Source organism: Dendrobates tinctorius, unplaced genomic scaffold (assembly GCF_039654945.1).
Source record: "Dendrobates tinctorius isolate UK_male_01 unplaced genomic scaffold, ASM3965494v1 ptg000155l, whole genome shotgun sequence".
NCBI lineage: Eukaryota > Metazoa > Chordata > Amphibia > Anura > Dendrobatidae > Dendrobates > Dendrobates tinctorius.
Genome location: NW_027361822.1, coordinates 2,174,951 through 2,197,793, shown reverse-complemented (window position 1 = coordinate 2,197,793; position 22,843 = coordinate 2,174,951). Strand labels below are relative to the sequence as shown.

At 44.2% G+C, this 22,843-nt stretch overlaps 1 protein-coding gene across 2 annotated transcripts in view; it reads left to right on the top strand.

Moving 5' to 3' along the window:
- Positions 1-22,004, top strand: part of LOC141050971 (uncharacterized) — a 76,894-nt gene extending 54,890 nt beyond the window's left edge. The window contains exons 5-6 of one of the 2 annotated variants that reach the window (XM_073547735.1): positions 14,466-14,550; positions 19,060-22,004. In XM_073547735.1, the coding sequence (XP_073403836.1) occupies positions 14,466-14,550; positions 19,060-20,300 (1,326 nt within the window). In that variant the 3' untranslated portion in view covers positions 20,301-22,004. The remainder of the gene's footprint in view (positions 1-14,465; positions 14,551-19,059) is intronic. The other variant, XM_073547736.1, reaches the window with a different exon arrangement.
- The last annotated feature ends 839 nt before the right edge of the window (positions 22,005-22,843 follow it).

The following is a 22,843-nucleotide window of genomic DNA, read 5'->3' as shown; positions in this document are numbered from 1 at the left end:
TGAGGTAAGGCTAGTTTCACATTTGCGCCGTTTTGCGCAGCGTTTCGTGCGCACATAAAACGCATGCAAAAAACGCTTAAACGCTTGTAAATACTGCGATTTTTTTTTTTTTTTTTTTAACGCATCAGCGTGCGCATGACGACAAAAAACGCAGCGTTTGTATGCGTTTTCATGCGTTTTTGCATGCTTTTGCATTTTTTATGCGCATGCGTTGTCTAGGTGTCACATTTCAAAGGAGGAAAATCCTTGCAAAATTCTTGAAACAGACTCCACCAATGGGCGTGTGTCATGGGAATTCTTTATATATACCTTGTTTACAGCTGAATTCTTCAGATTTTGTTGCTTTTTACTTTGTGAACATGGATCTGCACTGGAAGACTTTTCAACTTGGATCCGGACATCGCGGTTTCTCAGGTTTTTGCATTTGCTTGCCAGCAACAAAGGGAGAGCGAGAGACAGAAAAGACGGCAGCGGCGGCGTTTGTGGATACATCCGATTATTGAAGTCCGGGAGAACCGCTGAGCGTACCACACCCTCTACAGCGAGCTCCAGGCAAACCCGGAGAAATTTAGTGACTATACCTACCCGGATGTGCCAACAAAGCTTCATGGATTTACTTGCTCGTGTTCAAGAATCCATCCGGAGACAGGACACACAGCTCGTCGTGCGATTCCTCCTGAGGAATGGCTCCTGGTCACATTACGGTATGTAATCTTTACAAACCAATGCCTGCATAATTTTCTTTTCTTCTGCTATGTACTATACTCAAGCCTGCAGAATTATTGTTCTGCCATGTAGTAAGCAAAAGCCTGCAAAATTATTGTTATGCCATGTACTAGCTTTTTTTTTATTTTATTGTTTTAAAAAACCATATACAGTACATAAATATTAATTTTTGTTCTTTCTCGGTTTGGCAGATTCCTGGCTATTGGAGAGACCCTCTCTTCACTCAACTTCCAGTACCGGATTGCAATATCCACCTTGTCGGGAATAGTTGCAGACACCTACCGCCGGGCTTTGTGGGACATTCTCTATCCAGAATTTATGCCCCTGCCCACCGCGGAAAAGTGGATAGATATTGCTGACAAATTCTGGACAGTCTCCAATTTCCCCAACTGTTTGGGAGCGGTGGATGGGAAACCCATCCGGATAATCAAACCCAAAAGAAGTGGATCGGAGTACTATAACTACAAAAAGTACTTTTCTACAGTACTCATGGCCATTGCGGATGCAGACTGTGTGTTTGTTGCAGTGGACATTGGGTCATTTGGCAGTGGGAATGACTCCCAGGCTTTTAAGAACTCAGACATGGGCTGGAGGTTGTATGGCAACCATTTCAATTTCCCCATGCCACGGCCTCTTCCCCACACCGAAGGTCCGCCACAGCCATTTGCAATGGTTGGGGATGAGGTCTTTCAAATGTGCCAAAACCTGCTGAAACCCTTCTCCAGCCGGGACTTTGACCACAACATAAAAATCTTTAATTACAGACTGACCAGGGCACGAAGAACTGTAGACTGTGCCTTTGGTATTCTTGTCTCCAGATGGCGCATTCTCGGCACAGCCATTAATCTGAAACTGGAAACAGTGGATGAGGTGGTGAAGGCGTGTGTGGTTCTTTATAATTTTGTAATGGCTAAAGAGCACCCTAACTTTGAACTCGATGATGCAGCTCCAAACCCATTGCCTGAATTCACTCAGCACCCTCTCCGGTCATCCATTGAAGTTGGCCAAATGAGCGACTAATTTGCGGCCTATTTTATCTCAGATGTAGGACGTGTGGAATGGCAAGATCAAATGGTGTAAAAATGTTTTCTTGTGTGTATGTTAATAAAAAACCTGTTTTGATACCTGTACCGAGTGCACTTTGTTTTTGTACACTCCAATACAATAATCACCTGCCCAGGTGTACCAGTGAATTCATGATGCTGTGTTTTGTGCATGATGAATTTAGTAGGACTCCTGGCCAGGTGACTACATACACACAAGTTGTATGACCTTTATCATCTCAACAGTTTGTGTTCAATGTGCAGCGACGTTGGAGATAATACATATTTCAATCACATGGCCTGATGTTACAAATAGTGATTTTGGGATGCAATAGCATCCTTCACTCTTTATGACACCTGACCATGTGAGAATAAATATTAAAATAGGATCTCCACTGTGGCTTCAGTATGAACGCAGACTGGAGAGATGATAAAGTTTAGACAACTTCTACAATCCCCAGGCCTGGTGTCTGGTGAAGTTAGCACACCTGGGCAGGTGAATACACATGAGTTAAACTCCAGCATCGCTCCAGTCTGCGTGCAATAGATAATGCAGATTGAAGCGACGCTGAAGGTTAACTCATATGTGTATTCACCTGCCCAAGTTTGATAAATAGTTATGATACGAGGCCAGGGTATTGTACATATGACGTGTATTTTCTACATCATCTCCTCGGTTTATACACCGCACACTGAATAGAGGATGTGGTTATTTACAAGGTATATCTAGAATCCCATGGCCTTGTGTCACAAAGAGTGAAATGATGATGGTAAAAACACACCATCCTCAATTAACTCTTTGATACCTGGCAAGGTAACAATAGATATGCTTCGCGCTCAACACCATCCTCTATTCAGTCTGTGCAATATTAGCAGACTGAAGAGACTGGTGGTGAAAATACAAGTCATATATTTGTGTTTTTGAATACACATATCTCCAGGAATGACATATGAAACGTGTCATTAATGGAGCTATGTGGTGGAAAAAAGACAACGTGTACGGCGCAGTGTGTGTAGGTGGCAAAAAAAACAATTATCAAACAGTATTAGGGGAAACCAGGTTTTTTCATTTATTAAAAAAAGGTTTTATTGGGAACGACGTTTGGGGGAAGATGGTGGCACGTTGTGGGTGTGGAGAGATGAGGAAGGGGTTCGAGGGGAAGGGGCAACAAAGGTTTGGGGAGAAGGGAGCTCAGAGATGGAACGAGAGGAAGGTTGAGACACAGTGGTAGCTGAGGGAGGAGGGACGGGCAAAGTTCTCTATTTTTGTGTCTCTTTTGCGTTTGTGTGTCTTGCCTGGACCTCCTGGAGCTGGCTGACTGCCTTACACTTTCTGATCGCCTGGAGCTGGGTGACCTTGGCTGCATGGGATGAAATAGAGAATGTAGGTCCCCCTGTTGCTGATGATGCTGCTGCTGCTCAGTGGTGGCGGTGCCAGTGCTGGTCCTTGCAGTTGGAGTCATGGTGGCAGTGCTGGTCCTTGCAGGAGGATTGGTGGCGGTAGTGCTGGTCCAGGCTGGAGGAGTGGTGGCGGCAGTGCTGGTCCAGTCTGGAGGAGTGCTGGCGGCAGTGCTGGTCCAGTCTGGAGGAGTGCTGGCGGCAGTGCTGGTCCAGTCTGGAGGAGTGCTGGCGGCAGTGCTGGTCCAGTCTGGAGGAGTGCTGGCGGCAGTGCTGGTCCAGTCTGGAGGAGTGCTGGCGGCAGTGCTGGTCCAGTCTGGAGGAGTGCTGGCGGCAGTGCTGGTCCAGTCTGGAGGAGTGCTGGCGGCAGTGCTGGTCCAGTCTGGAGGAGTGCTGGCGGCAGTGCTGGTCCAGTCTGGAGGAGTGCTGGCGGCAGTGCTGGTCCAGTCTGGAGGAGTGCTGGCGGCAGTGCTGGTCCAGTCTGGAGGAGTGCTGGCGGCAGTGCTGGTCCAGTCTGGAGGAGTGCTGGCGGCAGTGCTGGTCCAGTCTGGAGGAGTGCTGGCGGCAGTGCTGGTCCAGTCTGGAGGAGTGCTGGCGGCAGTGCTGGTCCAGTCTGGAGGAGTGCTGGCGGCAGTGCTGGTCCAGTCTGGAGGAGTGCTGGCGGCAGTGCTGGTCCAGGCTGGAGGAGTGCTGGCGGCAGTGCTGGTCCAGGCTGGAGGAGTGTTGGCGGTAGTGCTGGTCCAGGCTGGAGGAGTGTTGGCAGTGCTGATCCAGGCTGGAGACGTGTTGGTGGCAGTGCCGGTCCAGGCTGGAGGAGTGTTGGCGTTGCTCCAAGCAAGCGTGGTGGTGTCGGTGGTGGTCCAGACAGGAGCAGCGCTTGCCATGGTGGTGGCGGTGGAGTGTCCAGCAGCACTCGGCCTTGGTGTGGTGTAGTGGTGTCCGGCTTGGCTTTGAATGCAGGTGACCGTGCAGTGGTATGCAGCAGAAGTCGGTAGTGAGGTGAAGCGAGTCAGTGGTGGCACAGTTGGAAATGACCACTGACTGCTGTCTGTACTGACTCTGTGGCATAGCCTGCAAGAAAGCAGTGTTGCAGGCCTGCAGCACAGTCAGCTGTTGATCAGGACTAAGGTGTTCCGCCATGGCCCGTTCAATTTTGCTGAATAAATGGTGCGCTGGTCTGTTGAGGTTGGCTTCCAGACGGTCAAGGCGACTGTCGACAGACTGGAAGCGGTTGTCCATGTTGTTAAAACCGCTTTCCACTCTGTCTGACAGCGCCTTGAGGCCTTGCTGAAAGACCGAGCTCAAGTGAAGGAACTCGGGCATGACATTCCTGTCCGAGGCCCTCTGCCGCTGGCGGGAAGTGCCCACAAAACCAGTGGCAGAGACCTGGGACAGGGGAACACCTGATTGACCAGCTTCCTGGTCACCAGCTGTCTGTGTTGCCGACATGAAAACTTCTTCCTGGCTGTCGGATGGCTGGGACGGGTCCGAGGTCGTTCAATGAAGGACCGCTCCAGGTGCTGTGAAAATAAAATAAAAAAATTACTATTATGCATTTACAAGCGCCAACTCCTGTGGAAAAGAAAAGCACAGAGTAAAAAACAATACAATACAAAAAAATAATTGCGCTCTGGTGGCAAGGATTGGTCTTGGGAACTCCAATGCCCGATGGTATCGGTATTTTGTTCTTGTCCTTGCCCCAGCACCACTGTGAACCTGGCCCTCATTACTAACATCCCTGTTGATGCGGTCCTTCATCGAGCGCCAACGGGTTCTGACTTTGTTCACTATGGGAAAAAGAAATAAAAAAAAAAAGTAGACAATGCACTGTTGGCCAAATCACTATCATCACACACACCCGTGTGATCACGGCAAAGGTGACTGCGGCATCACACAGCAATACAATAGACAATGCACTCACTGTTTGCCATGATAACACAATTGTGTATCATGCTAGAATATATCTAGCATGACACACACCTGTGTGAACACGGCCAAGAGTCAAAGCGGCATCACACAGCAATGCAGTAGACAATGCACTCACTGTTGGCCATGATAACACAATTGTGTATCATGTTAGAATATATCTAGCATGACACACACCTGTGTGATCACGGCCAAGAGTCACTGCGGCATCAAAGAGCATTGAAATACTTATGAAAATCCTTGCGGACCCTGGTACAGGCGTTCTCCCAGCCATCTATCAGCGCTGTGGCCACCTCGTTCCAGAGCCGCCGGGTCATCACCTTGTCTGCGTGCTGCGGATCACGGCTGTCCCACAACGGGACACACTCCTGGACCAGGTTAATCAGGGCGTCATTGTCCAGAACGATGTCTTCATCCCGATGTGTAACCTAGACAAAAAAACCATTAGAATCTTGGAAATATTTGTAAATGGAAAAGATAGAAAAGCGTACAGAAAAGAAGAAAGATTGAAGATGAAAAACAGGACAGAAAAAAAGGCAGGGGAAAAAAAATAAAACAAAAAGAAATGGACATTCACAATCAGTCTATACTTACATGCCGTCTCACTGCCGGCACTTGGCTTGGCTGCTCCTGCACTTCGGCCTCCGAAACCATGTCCGATGAGGTCTGAAAAAGAACAAAAATTAATTTGCCACATGTGTACATGCAGCAGCAAATACTTACCCAAAATGTACGGCAGGGAGATACTCACTTCACACTCTGCTTGGGCCAGTTCACCAGGGATGGCCAATATTCATCCCCAGAAGACATGCTGCAATAAAAAAAATAAAAGGCATTAGTACATAATACATTTAAAAGGACAGGCAGACATTAGGTTTTAGAATACTCACATTCTTGATGTTGCAGCTTTGCTCCAAATGCAGAAAGGGCTCTGGTCTCTTGCAGGCTGTCTGTAGAGTATTGTTCTGCCAGTGCAAACACCTTCTTTTATCTACACTACCCCCCAAACAATGTTTCTTTGTGTAGGGGGTGGTTTAAACCAGTGTCTAGACATGTTTACTCAAAAAGCGCATGCGCTCAAAAGCGCAGGCGAGCGCATGTCCATGCACACTCCAGCGACCCCATAGACTGTAATGTGATTTTTTTGGCGCATTCCGTGCGCACGCGAGCGCATGCGTTTTTTTAACGAGGTTGGGCGGAACAAAAAAGCAACATGTAGCGTCTGGCGCATCTAGGCGTACACCTGCAAAAAACGCATGCACATGAAATTGCACATTAATGCGTGCAAGCGCTAGACCATGCGCCCACCATGTTAAACATAGGGGCGCATGTGCCCGATAGCGCACGAAGCGCTGCGCCCAAAAACGCTAATGGGAAACTAGCCTAAAACAGACTTTTTACAACGTCAGTTTCTCCAGCTTATTTGCGTCAATTGCAAGAAGCTATCCTGTTGGGATGGGCCACTATTTCCTGCAGTATTACTTCTTCATCTAGAGCAGGGGTGGGAAATATTCCCGAGGGGCCACATGAGAGACCGTGACTGTTGTGGAGGGCCGAACCAATAAGCTGAAATTAATTCTACTCAATATTAACATCGATATATTATAATTATATTATTGATAATAATATTAATTGTATCACTTAATATTGAGCAAAATTAAGTATGCTGACATCCCGTTATATATCATTTGAACCTGAGTACAGCCCCTCCCTATATATACTGCATGAGCCCCACACAGCCTCCCTATATATACTGCATGAGCCCCACACAGCCTCCCTATATATACTGCATGAGCCCCACACAGCCTCCCTATATATACTGCATGAGCCCCACACAGCCTCCCTATATATACTGCATGAGCCCCACACAGCCTCCCTATATATACTGCATGAGCCCCACACAGCCTCCCTATATATACTGCATGAGCCCCACACAGCCCCCTCATATACTGCATGAGCCCCACACAGCCTCCCACATATACTGCATGATCCCCACACAGCCTCCCCCATATACAGTATGACCCCCACACAGCCTCCCCCATATACAGCATGAGCCTCACAAAACCTCAGTGTATATATATGCAGTGTGTGTATATATATATATATATATATATATATATATATATATATATATATATACAGTGTATATAGGGAGGCTGTGTGGGGCTAATGCTGTATATTCCGAGGCTGTGTGGGGCTCATGCTGTATAAGCTGTATATGGGGAGGCTGTGTTGAGCTCATGCTGTATATGGATACAGCATGAGCTCAACACAGCCTCCCCATATACAGCTTATACAACATGAGCCCCACACAGCCTCGCAATATACAGCATTAGCCCCACACAGCCTCCCTATATACACTGCATGAGCCCCATACTGCCTCCTCATATACACTGTATGAGCCCCACACAGCCTCCCCATATACACTGTATGAACCCCACACAGCCTCCACATATACAGCATGAGCCCCACACAGCATCCCTAAATATACTGCATGAGCCCCACACAGTCTCCCCATACACAGCATGAAGCCCCACACAGCCTCCCCATATAAAGCATGAGCCCCACACAGCCTCCCGATATATACTGCATGAGCCCCACACAGTCTCCCCATACACAGCATGAGGCCCCACACAGTCTCCCCATACACAGCATGAGGCCCCACACAGCCTCCCCATATACAGCTTGAGCCCCACACAGCCTCCCTATATATGCTGCATGAGCCCCACACAGTCTCCCCAAACACAGCATGAGGCCCCACACAGCCTCCCCATATAGAGCTTGAGCCCCACGCAGTCTCCCAATATAAAGCATGAACCCCACACAGTCTCCCCATATAAAGCATGAGCCCCACAACAGCATCCCTATATATACTGCTTGAGCCCCACAGCCTCCCTATATACACTAAATGAGGCCCCACAGCCTCCCTATATATACTGCATAAAGCCCCCACAGGCTCCCTATATACAGCATGAGGCCAACATAGCCTCCTCATATACTGCATGTCGCCCCCACAGCTTTCCCATGTGCAACATATCACCCCCTTAGCCTCCCCATGTGCTGCATGTCACCCTCATGGCATCCCCATGTGCAGCATGTCACCCTATAGTCTCCCCATGCACAGTAAGTCACCCCCATAGCCTACCAATGCGCTGCATGACACCCTCATAGCCTCCCCATGTTCTGCACGACACCCCCATAGCCTCCCCATGTTCTGCACGACACCCCATAGCCTCCCCATGTTCTGCACGACACCACCATAGCATCCCCATGTTCTGCACGACACCCGCATAGCCTCCCATGTTCTGTACGACACCACCATAGCATCCCTATGTTCTGCACGACACCACCATAGCATCCCCATGTTCTGCACGACACCCCCATAGCCTCCCATGTTCTGTACGACACCACCATAGCATCCCTACGTTCTGGACGACACCACCATAGCATCCCCATGTTGTGCATGACACCCCCATAGCCTCCCCATGTTCTGCACGACACCCCCATAGCTTCCCATGTTCTGTACGACACCACCATAGCATCCCTACGTTCTGGACGACACCTCCATAGCCTCCCCATGTTCTGCACGACACCCCCATAGCCTCCCCATGTTCTGCACGACACCCCCATAGCTTCCCATGTTCTGTACGACACCACCATAGCATCCCCATGTTCTGTACGACACCCCATAGCATCCCCATGATCTGCACGACACCCCCATAGCCTCCCCATGCCCACCCAAACATCCCATTCATATGAAAAAAACCACCACATGCTCACCTCAGTCCCGTTCCCCAGTGTTCTGCTCCTGTCTCCGGTGTGCTGACTCTCTGCAGTACACAGCTGACGCGATGAAATGACCTCGTCAGCTGTTTCACACGCTGATGTGTGGACGAAGTGGCTGGAGGCCCCTCCAACACCAACGCACTCAGCGCAGATGGAGACAGCGAGCGGGCGGGCACCATGCGGACTGCGGACTTCTGGTTTCCAGCCCCATGGTTGTCTCGGTCCGCTGACCGGACTGAGACAGAGGGCCGGATGTGGCCCGCGGGCCGCTCTTTGACCAGGTCTGATCTAGAGGAATCTATTACAAGATGACAGGCCCAGTACTGTTAAAAGTGCTTCAGGCATTTGCTTTTGAGCTTGTGAGAGGTCATACTGTATGTGCCATTTGCAAAAGCCAGCAGAAGTTCCCCATCATGATGGGATTCCAGCGGCCGTGATATCTGTTATCCTTTGTAGAAATATCTTCATGGAACCTCTCTCCATGTTCTTCACTTGCATGTCCCAAATTGGGTGGAAAAAAGTCAAAATGGAAATGTAAGAAATACATTTTCTATGACATTCGGCTGTCAAGTGGTTTGTATGCTTTAAGCGTGTTGTCTATTGGTTCAGCAGAGTTTTCAGCTAGTCTTTTCCCAAGAAAGTCCTGCACTACTAGGACAAATGCATCCCAAGCTGCAAGTTCCAGAGGGGTCAGTTTTGTTCTGAATGAGTCATCGTGCAATAGTTTGTTGATTTTGGGGCCAATAAAAATGCTGGCCTTTATTTTATCCTTAGTTTCCAGTCTTCTAAACTTCTCATTCAAATATACTGGAAACCATTTCCATCACGATCAATTACAACTACAACATTTTGTTATTAAGCCAAGTTTAACCCCTTTACCCCCAAGGGTGGTTTGCACGTTCATGACCGGACCAATTTTTACATTTCTGACCACTGTCTCTATATGAGGCAATAACTCTGGAACGCTTCCATGGATCCTGGTGAGTCTGACACTGTTTTCTCGTGATATATTGTACTTCATGTTAGTGGCAAAATTTCCTTGATATGACTTGTGTTTATTTGTGAGGAAAAAAATGGAAATTTGGCAAAAAAATTTTAAAATTTCACACTTTCCAAATTTAATTTTCATGCTCTTAAATCACAGAGATAAAACACATAAAACACTAAATAAGTAACATTTCCCACATGTTTACTTTACATCAGTACAGTTTTGGAACCAAAATTTTTTTTTGTTAGGAAGTTATAAGGGTTAAAAGTTGACCAGCGATTTCTCATTTTTACAACACCATTTTATTTTTAGGGACCACATCACATTTGAAGTCACTTTGAGGGGTCTATATGATAGAAAATACCCAAAAGTGACACCATTTTAAAAACTGCACCCCTCAAGGTGCTCATAACCACATTCAAAAAGTTTATTAACCCTTCAGGTGCTTCACAGGAATTTTTGTAATGTTTAAAAAAAATATGAACATTTAACTTTTTTTCCACAAAATATTTACTTCAGATCCAATTTTTTTTTTTTTTTTTTACTAAGGGTAACCGGAGAAATTGGACCCCAAATGATGTTGTGCAATTTGTCCTGAGTATGCTCATATCCTGTATGTGGGGGTTACCACTGTTTGGGCGCATAGCAGAGCTCGGAAGGGAAGGAGCGCTGTTTGACTTTTTCAACGCAAAATTGGATGGAATTAAGATCGAACACCGTGTCGTATTTGGAGATCCCCTGATGTGCCTAAACAGTGGAACCCCCCCCCCACAATTGACACCATTTTGGAAACTAGACCCCTTAAGGAACTTATCTATATGTGTGGTGAGCACTTTGAACCCCCAAGTGCTTCACAGAAGTTTATAACGTAGAGCCATAAAAAATATTATTTTTTTCACAAAAATGATCCTTTTGCCCCCAGTTTTTTATTTTCCCAAGTGTAACAGGAGAAATTGGACACCAAAAGTTGTTGTGAAATTTGTCCTGAGTGCACGCTGATACCCCATATGTTGGGGTAAACCACTGTTGGCAGAGCTCGGAAGAGAAGGAGTGCCAGATTTTACTGTTATGGTTTGCAGGTGCCATGACTCACTGGGAGAGCCCATGAGGTGCTAAAACAGCAGAACCACCCATAAGTGACCCCATTTTATGAACTACACCTCTCAATGAATTCATCTAGGGGTTGTGATAAAACACTCCGGGATCGCCTTTGCTGGGGTCAAAGGTCACGTGCGTTCAGCATGAAACTCAGGCGCAGAGCTGGGATTCGTGTATAACTGACCCTGGGTCAGGTTTATTAACGGTGAAAGCAATGCAAAAGGAAATAAAACATAAAACAAATCCTTGCCTGTCCGGCACTAACTAAACAATGGACAACCTAACTACCAACTGGCGGGCTTCTCCCATCCAGCCAAACCACAGTTGCAGTGGGCACTGCTTCCACTCACTTGTGTCTCTCACACAGACAGGCTCTCTGTGTTCCCAGGCTGAGACACTCACACAACCACCTGGCATCCTTTTATATCCACCTCCCATTATCCATTAGTAAGCAGGTGCGATACTGACCAGACTAGGCCACATAGGAAAGGAATCTGGGCGAGATATACCTGCCCTCATCCACTATTCCCACATGATTCTCACAGGGTGCATTGATCATATTGACACCATGGGTGTGTCACAGAATTTTATACCATTGGGCAGTGAGGACAAAATAACTACATTGTTACTACCAACATTTTTATGTTATTAGCAGCAGCAGGGGTGGCTGTTGGGAGTAATAGTCCCATTAGTCACCGCCTTCTGTCTCTTTTATTACTTAAATGTAACTCTCATCATTCTCCCCTGTTCGCGCCGACAGAGCAGGGGAGAATGGTGAGAGCCGCGTTCAGCACCCGACACCAGGGAACAGCGCTTACTGTAACGTTTCTTCCCTGGCGCCCGTCCATGTGGTACTGATGCGGCACAGGCATGCCACACATGTGCCGCAAGTAAAACACACTGACACTAACATTTCCGGTACCTGAAATATCAGGATGTGTGAAAGAGGCCTTATAGTGGGTTTTTCTGTTTGGTAGCTGTCACACACCAAAAGACGCTTTTTATTGCAAAAAATAGTTTTTGCATCACCACATATTGAGAGCTATAATTTTTCCATATCTTGACCCACAGAGTCATGTGAGGTCTTATTTTTTGCGGGACGAGTAGACATTTTTATTGATACCATTTTCGGGCACATGACATTTTTTGATCGTTTTCTATTCCGATTTTTAGGAGACAGAAAAAAACAGCAATTCATGAATTTCTTATTTTGGGGAGGGTTTATTCCGTTCCGTGTGTGGTAAAATTGGTAAGGCAGTTTTATCCTTTGGGTCAGTACAATTACAGTGATACCTCATTTATATTTGTTTTTTTATGTTTTGGTGCTTTTATATAATAAAAACTATTTTATAGAAAAAATAATTATTTTTGCATCGCTTTATTCTGAGAGCTATAACTTTTTTATTTTTCTGCTGATGGAGCTGTATGGCGGCTATTTTTTTCTGGGGCAAGATGACGTTTTCAGCGGTACCAATTTTATTTATTCACTAAAGGGGTTAACAAGTGGGACAGTTTTATAGGTCTGTTCATTGTGGACACGGCGATACCAAATATGTGCACTTTTAGTGTTTAGATTTTTTTTTCATTCATATATTTATTTTGTGATAGAATATATTGATTTTTTTTTTATTATTTTTCATTTTTTTTTTTAAATATGTTACAATTTAATTTTTTTTTTTTTTTTACTTTTTCCTAACTTGTTTTTACTTTGTCCTACTATGGGAAAATCATTTTTTTGCTGGCTAATCGCTTCTATAGCATGCAGATGAAGCAGCATCTGCATGCCATAGAAGCTGTCAGCGCTGCACTGACAGGGAGACTTGCTCATCATGCACTTCGCACGATCAACAAGTTTCCTAGCTCTGGTGACCCGGATGTCATCATGAAGACATCCGCTCACCATGGCAACGATTGGGACCCCGCGTCATGCCGCGGGGTCTCCAATCCAAAGGCAGAGGGGCTGTCAGCCCTGTGCTGCAATCTTGTTTGATCGCAGTATTTCGGGGATTAAGGGGCGGGAACAGTCTGTGACTGCCACTTTCAGGTCAGAAGACGTTTTCCATCTATGTTCTGAGTATTTGACCATTTTCAAAATTAATGGTCATAAGACCATTTACATCAGTACAGAAACAGACATCACTTTCCACTGCACAGTATGCAGCTCACCTGGTGTGTCGATGATGAAAGTGTGAAGTTGTTGTACCTCGTTCTAGCAAATTCTATTCCCGAAGTCTAGAAGCTAGCAGTTGTGACTTAACTTTAGCTAATGACAGATCTGTTACTAGATCATCTAAATATGATTGACTCAAGAAGTGTGGCTGACCCTCTGGTTGTACTGGATCAGGAAAAACATCTTCCTCATCAGGATCAGAACCATCAGTTTGAATTGCGGTTCCTGCTGCGGGAGGATCAGGCACTGGATTCTCTACATCATGTGATATTGGTTTAAGAGCAGGATACACAAGTTGTTTCTCTTTGAATATCCAGTGATGCAAAAATAACAATATGTATGGTGATTTTTCTGCTCACACTAAACCATCGGCACTGCAAAAGCCTTTCCTTTCCTTTTACCATTCAACCACTGCGTTAGTGGGACAAATATGACGTGCCCAGCTTTTGTCTTGAGCTCCAATTTGGCAGTCAAAGTAATACTTGTAAGCAAGACGGACTCACTTTACAGATTCTTGAGCTGATCATAAGTAGTGTATTTGCCACATATGTAGCAGAAATTGTCCAGATTTTTTAAACATTTGCATCTATCCATCTTAAGGTTCAAAACTGAGAGCACTATAACATCACATTATTGAACTCTGTCAAGCTGGCCTTATATACTTACTGCTGACCTCAGCTGATAGACCTGTCTGAACGAGTCTGGACAAGTCCAGACATGGCCGTTAAAATATTTCCAATATATAATTAAAACTAATCTCTGTATTTATATAGCGCCGACATATTCCGCAGCTCTTTCCAGTTTTGTACACACTATCTTCGCTGTCCCCGATGCGGCTCACAATCTAAATTCCCTATCAGTATGTCTTTGGAATGTGGGAGGAAACCCACGCAAACATGGGGAGAACATACAAACTCCTTGCAGATGATGTCCTTGGTGGGAGACAATATAATGCATTCATATTATAAGCGAATGAGCTTGGCATGTATAACTTAATATCTAGACGTGTCAGGCAAAGTTGGAGTTCATATTTGGAATCGGAGCATTAAATTTAGTATAAATCACATGTTTTTCTCTCAGTAGCAAAATCATTGTTGTGTAGTTTAAGGTGGCCATTAAGTGTATGTTTTATACTTGGTGGAGGAGACAGGATAAAGCTGATTGTAGACACTAGATGTTGTCTGGATCTTTTCTCAATTTTATGGTTATAGAGACTGCTGGGTACAATTAGGAGCAGACGGGTTGAATTTATATTTTTTGATTGTCATGATAATTTCTCATCTTTTCTGTTCCTCTGAATAATTTCATACGACTTCTCCATGTCTTTCAGGGTGAAGATCTGACCCATGTTACAGAGACATATGTGAGGGGTGATGAGCGGTGTAAAGAGGAGATTCCTACAGATAACCGCACAGGTGAGTATAACTTAAAAAACAATCAGCGCCAGAAATGCACATCATGGTTCGCTCCATCCCTGAGGGAACACACCTCCATTATGAGTATTTCTTATTTATGCTCCATGATTGTACACATAATAATAATCATTTTTGTTACATGTTCTGACATTTCATCTCTTGCACATATCTGGTCAGTTTATATTATCTGTCTTGCGGCACATGATAATTATTACCGTATATACTCGAGTATAAGCCAAGTTTTTCAGCACCTTTTTTGTGCTGAAAACGCCCCCCTTGGCTTATACTCGAGTCATTGTCCCAGAAAACAGCGGGGGGAGGGGAGTGACGGAGCTGCAGGTCACAGAGGTAGGAGCCGGCTGCTGCAGCTAAAGCCTGTTCCAGCTGCAAAAGAAAAATGAATATTCACTGCACTGGCAGTGAATATTCATTTCTTTTATAGAGCACACAGCATCAGCTGTTGCAGCCGCCAGCTTCCAGCAGCCGCCGGGCTATCACAGGTCCGCGCTACTTAACAGTTATGAATGTTCACCTTTCTTCACTCTCATAGGAGTGGAGTGAATATTCATTCCCTTAATGATCGTGGACATGTGATTGCCCAGCCGCGGGAGCTGCTGGCACCAAAACAAAATGCTGCGGGGGCGAGCAGGGAATGTAAGTAGGATCTTTTTTTTTTTTTTTTTTTTTCGTTTTTCTCATGTTGGCCATGCATACAAGGATAGGGATGAGGAACCATGCATTCAAGGATAGGGTTGAGATGCCATGCATGTCAGGACAGGGATTAGGAACCATGCAGACAAGGACGAGGATAAAGAGCCATGCATACAAGGATGGGGATAAGTAGCCATGCAGACAAGGATGGGGATGAGGAGCCATGCAGACTAGGATGGGGATGAGGAGCCATGCAGACTAGGATGGGAATGAGGAGCCATGCAGACTAGGATGGGGATGAGGAGCCATGCAGACTAGGATGGGGATGAGGAGCCACGCAGACTAGGATGGGGATGAGGAGCCACGCAGACAAGGATGGGGATGAGGAGCCATGCAGGCAAGGATGGGGATGAGGAGCCACGCAGACTAGGATGGGGATGAGGAGCCACGCAGACTAGGATGGGGATGAGGAGCCACGCAGACTAGGATGGGGATGAGGAGCCACGCAGACTAGGATGGGGATGAGGAGCCACGCAGGCTAGGATGGGGATGAGGAGCCACGCAGACAAGGATGGGGATGAGGAGCCATGTATACCAGGATGGGGATGAGGAGCCATGTATACCAGGATGGGGATGAGGAGCCATGCATGCCAGAATAGGTATGAAGGGACAATGCATACCCGACTTATACTCGAGTTAATAGGTTATTTATTTCTCTTAAGTATTGGCACACGTGACCGATTTTTCTCTTTATAGATATATTTTTAAGTAAAATGTGAATTGCTCTTTTATTCTTTAAACTACTGACAACATGTCTTCCAATTTCCAAGCACTAAATTTTGCATTTATTTTCAGAAAATGAGAAATGGTCAAAATAACAAAAAATACAGTGCTTGCAGACCTCAAATAATGCTAAGAAAACAAGTTCATAGTCATTTTGAAACAACAATGCTAATGTTTTAACTCAGGAAGAGTTCAGAAATCAATATTTTGTGAAATAACCATGATTTTTAATCACAGCTTTCATGCGTCTTGGCATGCTTTCCAACAGTCTTTCACACTGCTTTTGGGTGACCTTATGCCACTCCTGGTACAAAAATTTAAGCAGTTCTTCTTTGTTTGATGGCTGTCAGACATGTAGAGAAGCTGATTTTTATAAAACTGTGCAGTGGTCGCGAGAGCTGTGTATATATATGGACTTCGATTAGGGTACGTGATAGGCCGCTCTAAATAGATGTGTTTTTAGGGAGCACCTAAAACTTTAGGGGTTGTGGTTAGTCCTGATTTCTTAGGGTAGAGCATTCCAGAGGATTGGTGCAACTCATAAGAAGTCTTGGAGCAGGGAGAGGGAGGTACAGATTAGTGCAGGTATTATTTGAAAGTCGATTGCAGATCGTAACAAGCGGTTAGGTCGATAAACAGAAATGATGAGAGGAAATATAGGGGGTGCCGCACTGTGGAGAGTTTTGTGGGTGAGAACAAGCAGGTTAAATTGGATCCTGGAATGTATGTGCAGCCAGTGCCATGACTGGCAAATAGCGGAGGAGTCGGAGTAACTATTAGCCAGATAGATGACCCTGGCTGCTGAATTAAGGATGGACTGGAGAGGGGAAAGTCGAGTGAGTGGGAAGCCAATTGATAGAGCATTACAGTAGTCAAGGCGGGAGTGGATCAGAGCAACAGTGAGGGTTTTTGTTGTTTCTATGGTAAGAAAAGGACAGATTCTAGAGATGTTCTTTAGCGGCAAGAGTGGGCAACAGATTACAGTATATATGGGAGGTGAAGGAAATATTGGTATCAAACAGAACACCTAGACAGCTAGCCTGCTGGGGCGTTATTGTGGTGCCACCCACAGAGAGGAAGATGCCAGCTTTAGAGAGGTCAGTCGACGACGGGAGCAGAAGAAGATCAGTTTTGGAAAGGTTGAGTTTCGTATAGAGAGCAGACATGATGTTGGAGCCTGCGGGCAGACAGTGACTGGTGTTCTGTGATGCAGCGGGGGTAAGGTCGGGGGATGATATATAGTTGTGTGTCACCAGCATAAAGATGGTACTGAAAGCCAAATCTGCTGATGGGCCATCCAATTGGGGCCATGTAGAGAGAGAAGAGAAAAGGGCCAAGGACTGAACCCTGAGGGACTCCAATATTGAGAGGAAGAGGAGAAGAAGTGGATCCAGCGACACACTGAAGAAGCTGTCAGAAAGATAGGAAGAGAACCAGGAGAGAGTAGTGTCCTTTATACCTATTGATTGGAGCATAGAGAATAGGAGGTGGTGGTCAACAGTGTCAAAGCTGAACAGTTGATATGAGAACCTTTGAAAACCTCTAGATTTTTTTTCCCATAAAAGAAAAGTCAAATAACAAATGGATTTTAAAACTGGTGCACAGACCAAAAATGGATCTAGCGCACTCAAAAATAAAAAGCTGATGTCGGATTGAGGGATAATGCTATGTTCACATTCTGAAGAGTTGTGCACTGAGCACTCAGTCTTGGGGTTGCATCTTCATTTACAAAAAATGGTGTATGGACGTGCACTTGATGTGTCCATTGCAGAGTTGTTTGGCTCCGTGTGCAGCTTTAGATTTGCATTTCAGACAGGTACAGAAGCCGCCTTCTATTACATGAAATATCCTGGCCTATTAAGTGCTGCAGAATTGTGTCTGTTGCAATATTTTTATGGTGCAGAACTTCATTGTGTGAATATGTCCCCACGGAGAGTGGAAGGATGACAGAGAAATCTTATACCTGCCTGGCAGTTATTGTGCTCGGTTGTGGTAAATGGCCATAGCAAGGCCATTGAAATTGAAGAAGATGGGGGGGGGGCGATAACTGAATTACAGCTGTGCTAGTTCATGTGAAATCAAAGTATACCATGGGAGCAGTGCTGGATAAATGTCCTGAAACAAAAAAGTTTGAATGTGGAACGGATGAAAAAACGTGCAACTTTATTAACTACAGACACTTAGTCTCATACGTGGTTACCTATTTGTTGTGCACAAAGGTGGTTTATGAAAGAACCAACAACTGTCAACCATGGATGACAGAAGACACTGCCACATATTCATTTTCGGATCCCCCAGTGTTCCCATATTCATGATAGAATCCAATGCTTTCTGTTGACTTTCGGTACTTATAAAATAGTTTAAAGAACTGCTTCTCCTATCTTGTATCTATTGCATACTTCCTTTCATGCAGAGTCAGTGGATTTTGAATATGGGCAGTCTTGCACCTAAGGGGTTAAACTGTGAGGTTGAATTATTTGGATTCAATTAAGGGTTGTACCAGAAGATATTTAAGGTGACCAATTCCTCCATTGGACCATCCCTGATGAAGGAAACAGTGTTTTTTCACACTGCACGCCGGCACGCCACTGGAAGAGGGGAGCGTGGAGTGTCTGTCACCGGCTGGGACAGCACTCCTGAAGAGCCGTGGTATTAACCCACGTTTATCTGGCAAACATGATTCAATCTGACTTCACATCAAGACACACAGCGCTCTTTACTGGTCCTCTGGAGTCCAGACATTCGCTCAGATTACACCTTAAGGTAATAACTACCTAACTTGGAGCAAACCAATTCATTTGTGTGTATTTTTTAGGTCACTACAAGCTAAAGGGGTTCATTATTAAGCACAAATTTTAATTATTTATTTATATTTTATTGATCACTTTGGAGGTGTGTGTTCCTAATTTGCAGCAAGTGTTCCTCTCTCTTTTCTACCATTACTAGCACCACCTACAGTCTATACTAGATTCTTAAAGCTAAATTCTATTAAAGTTTGTATGGAAATTGTATAAAATAATATAAATATAATTTCAATTCAGTGTTACTGACAAATAATAATTTTATTCTTGGCAGACGACGGTACCAGGAGCTCAGAGGAACATCTGATATATTCAGATTTTGCAGCAGTTGATCCTGGTATCACATCAGATACGTATGAAGAACATGTAGTTGTCCCAGATACATCTCAAGCCCTTCTTAGGAAAAATCTATCATCTGATCCATTTCAACTGGTCTTTTCTTCTACTTCATTAATGGAAAATATGAAAAACCAAAGCCACAAAAGTACTGATGAACATGAAATAGCTCACACAGAGGAGAAACCATTTTTTCAAATTAATTCAAGATTTCTTTCACATCAGAGAAGTCACTCGGTGAAGAAACTATTTTTATGTTTAAAATGTGGGAAATATTTTAAAAGGAAAGGACATCTTGTTTCACATCAAAAAACTCATACAGGGGAGAAGCCATTTTCATGCTCAGAATGTGGGAAGTGTTTTAGTGAGAAAAAAACTCTTGTTACACATCAAAAAACTCACACAGGGGAGAAACCATTTGTATGTTCCGAATGTGGGGATGGTTTTATTCAGAGATCAAATTTTGTTAGACATCAGAGAAATCACACAGGGGAAAAGCCATATTCATGTTCAGAGTGTGGGAACTGTTTTATAGATAAATCACAACTTACTAGGCATCAGAGAAATCACACAGGGGAGAAGCCATTTTCATGTTCAGAATGTGGGAACTGTTTTTCAGATATGTCACAACTTGCTAGGCATCACAGAACTCACACAGGGGAGAAACCATATTTATGTTCAGAATGTGGGAAACGGTATAGCGAGAAACACAGCCTTTTTGCACATCAAATAATTCACACACAGGAAAAGTTGTTTTCAGGTTCAGAATGTGGGAAGTTTTTTATAGATAAACCACATCTTGTTACACATGAGCAAACTCACACAGGGGAAAAGCCATTTTCATGTTCAGAATGTGGGACATTTTTTACAGATACATCACAACTTGTTAGGCATCAGAGAACTCACACAGGGGAGAAGCTATTTTCTTGTTTAAAATGTGGGAAATATTTTAAAAGAAAATCACATCTTGTTTCACATCAAAAAACTCACACAGGGGAGAAGCCATTTTCATGTTCAGAATGTGGGAAATGTTTTATAGATAATTCACAGCTTACTAGGCATAAGAAAACTCACACAGGGGAGAAGCCATTTTCATGTTCAGAATGTGGGAAATGTTTTATAGATAAATCACAACTTACTAGGCATCAGAGAATTCACACAAGGGAGAAACCATATTGATGTCCAGATTGTGGGAAATAGTATAGCAAGAAACACAGCCTTTTTGCACATTAAATAATTTCCACACAGGAAAAGTTGTTTTCAGGTGCAGATTGTGGGAATTTTTTTTTATAGATAAACCACATCTTGTTACGCATCAGAGAACTCACACAGGGGAAAAGCCATTTTCATGTTCAGAATGTGTGAAATATTTTAAAACAAAATTACATCTTGTTTCACATCCAGAAAACTCACACGGGGAGAAGCCATCTTCATGCTCATAATGTAGTTAATGTTTTAGTGAGAAAAAAACTCTTGTTACAATCAAAGAACTCAAACAAGGCAAAAACCATTTTTATGTTCGAAGTGTGGGGATTGTTTTAATCAGAGATCCAATCTTATTAGACATCAGAGAACTCACACTGGAGAAAAGCTATTGTCATGTTCAGAATGTGGGTAATGTTATACAGATATATCAAAACTTGCTACTCATCTCAGAACTCACACATTGGAGAAGCCATTGTCATGTTCAGAATGTGGGAAATGTTTTACCTGGAAATACAATCTTGTTAAACATGAAAGAACCCACACAGGAGAGAAGCTGGTTTTGTTTTAAATCATTACATTGTCACCATGTTACAGAAAAATGACAAGTTATAATCAAGTAAAGACACTTGTGTACAAGAGAAAGGGAAAACAACTTGGAGCAGTAAATGATTATTAGAAAATGTGTATAATTGCCAATAACTATTTGTTCTAAAAAGCAATTACAACCCTAATGTCTATAAAATATTTAACATTTGTATTTATTTTTTAATCTTTAATTAGTCGAGTGAATACCATTGGACCCTATTCAAGTATTTTTTTCTCATATTTCCTCAAGTATGGAAGGTATATAACTATTTCAGTAGCTTACGTGCCCCTCCGTCCTGATAAAGTTATATATGAAGGTGATAACAAGAAACCGGAAATAATAGACTTTTGCAAGAAAACCCATGCGTGGGGTTGATACAAACATTAACCCCGTTCTGTCATGTGATGTACTATCCCGTCCATGTTCCCTGGGACTTAATTCCCAGGGACGGGATAGTACGTCACAGCGATCAGCGGCGCCCACGTGGTGAGCGCCGCTGATCGCGGCCGGGTGTCAGCTGATTATCACAGCTGACACCCGACACAATGTGTCAGGGGCGGTCACGGACCGCCCCCGACACGTTAACCCCTTGCACACCATGATCAAACACGATCGCGGTGTACCGGGGGTTAAAGGGAAGCATCGGCAGGGAGGGGGCTCCCTCCGTGCTTCCCTGAGCCCCCCACAGCAGCGCAATGTGCAGCGCTGCTGCGGGAGGCTCCATCCCTGCAGGTCCCCGAATCCAAGATGGCGACGGGGGCCTGCAGGGAGCTGGCTTCCTCATGCCTGCAAAGCGCAGGCAAGGAGGAAGCCTTGTGCAGTGCCTGTGACATATCGCTGTCACAGTGATCTGTGATGTGACAGATCAACGATCTGTCACAGGACAGTGATGTCCCCCTGGGACAATGTAGTAAAGTTAAAAAAGAAAAAAAAAAAGTGTAAAAATAATTTAAAAAAAATCGCTAAATAAATTCCAAAAAAAAAAAGAATTCCCTAATAAATTCATTTTTTGGAAATAAAAAAAAAAACCAATAAAAGTGCACATATTTGGTATCGCCGCGTCCGTAACGACCCACCCTATAAAACTGTCCCATTAGTTAACCCCTTTAGTGAACCCCTTAAAAAATAAAAATAAAAAACGAAGCAAAAAATAATGATCTATTATCATACTGCAGAACAAAAAGTGCGATCAAAAAGACGCATATAAATATGCATGGTACCGCTGAAAACGTCATCTTGTCCTGCAAAAAACGAGCCGCCATACAGCGTCATCAGTGAAAAAATAAAAAAGTTATAGCTCGCAGAATAAAGCAATGCAAAAATAATTATTTTTTATATAAAATTGTTTTCATTGCATAAAAGCGCCAAAACATAAAAAAAGACCTAAATGAGGTATCGCTGTAACCGTACTGACCCGAAGGATAAAAGGGCTTTATCAATTTTACCGCACGCGGAACGGTGTAAACGCACCCCCCAAAAGAAATTCATGAAACGCTGGTTTTTGTTCATTCTGCATCCCAAAAATCGGAATAAAAAGCGATCAAAAGATGTCACGTGCCCAAAAATGGTACCAATAAAAACGTCAACTCGTCCCGCAAAAAATAAGATCTCACATGACTCAGTGGGTCAAAATATGGAAAAATTATAGCTCTCAATATGTGGTGATGCAAAAACTATTTTTACAATAAAAAGTGTCTTTTAGCGTGTGACAGCTGCCAAACATAAAAACCACCATAAATAGCAAATCAAACCCCCGTTATCACCCCCTTAGTTAGGGAAAAATAATAAAATAAAAAAAATGTATTTATTTCCATTTTCCCATTAGGGTTAGGGCTAGGGCTAGGGTTAGGGCTGAGATTAGGGTTAGGGGTGTGTTGGGGTTAGGGTTGTAGTTATAATTGGGGGGTTTCCACTGTTTAGGCACATCAGG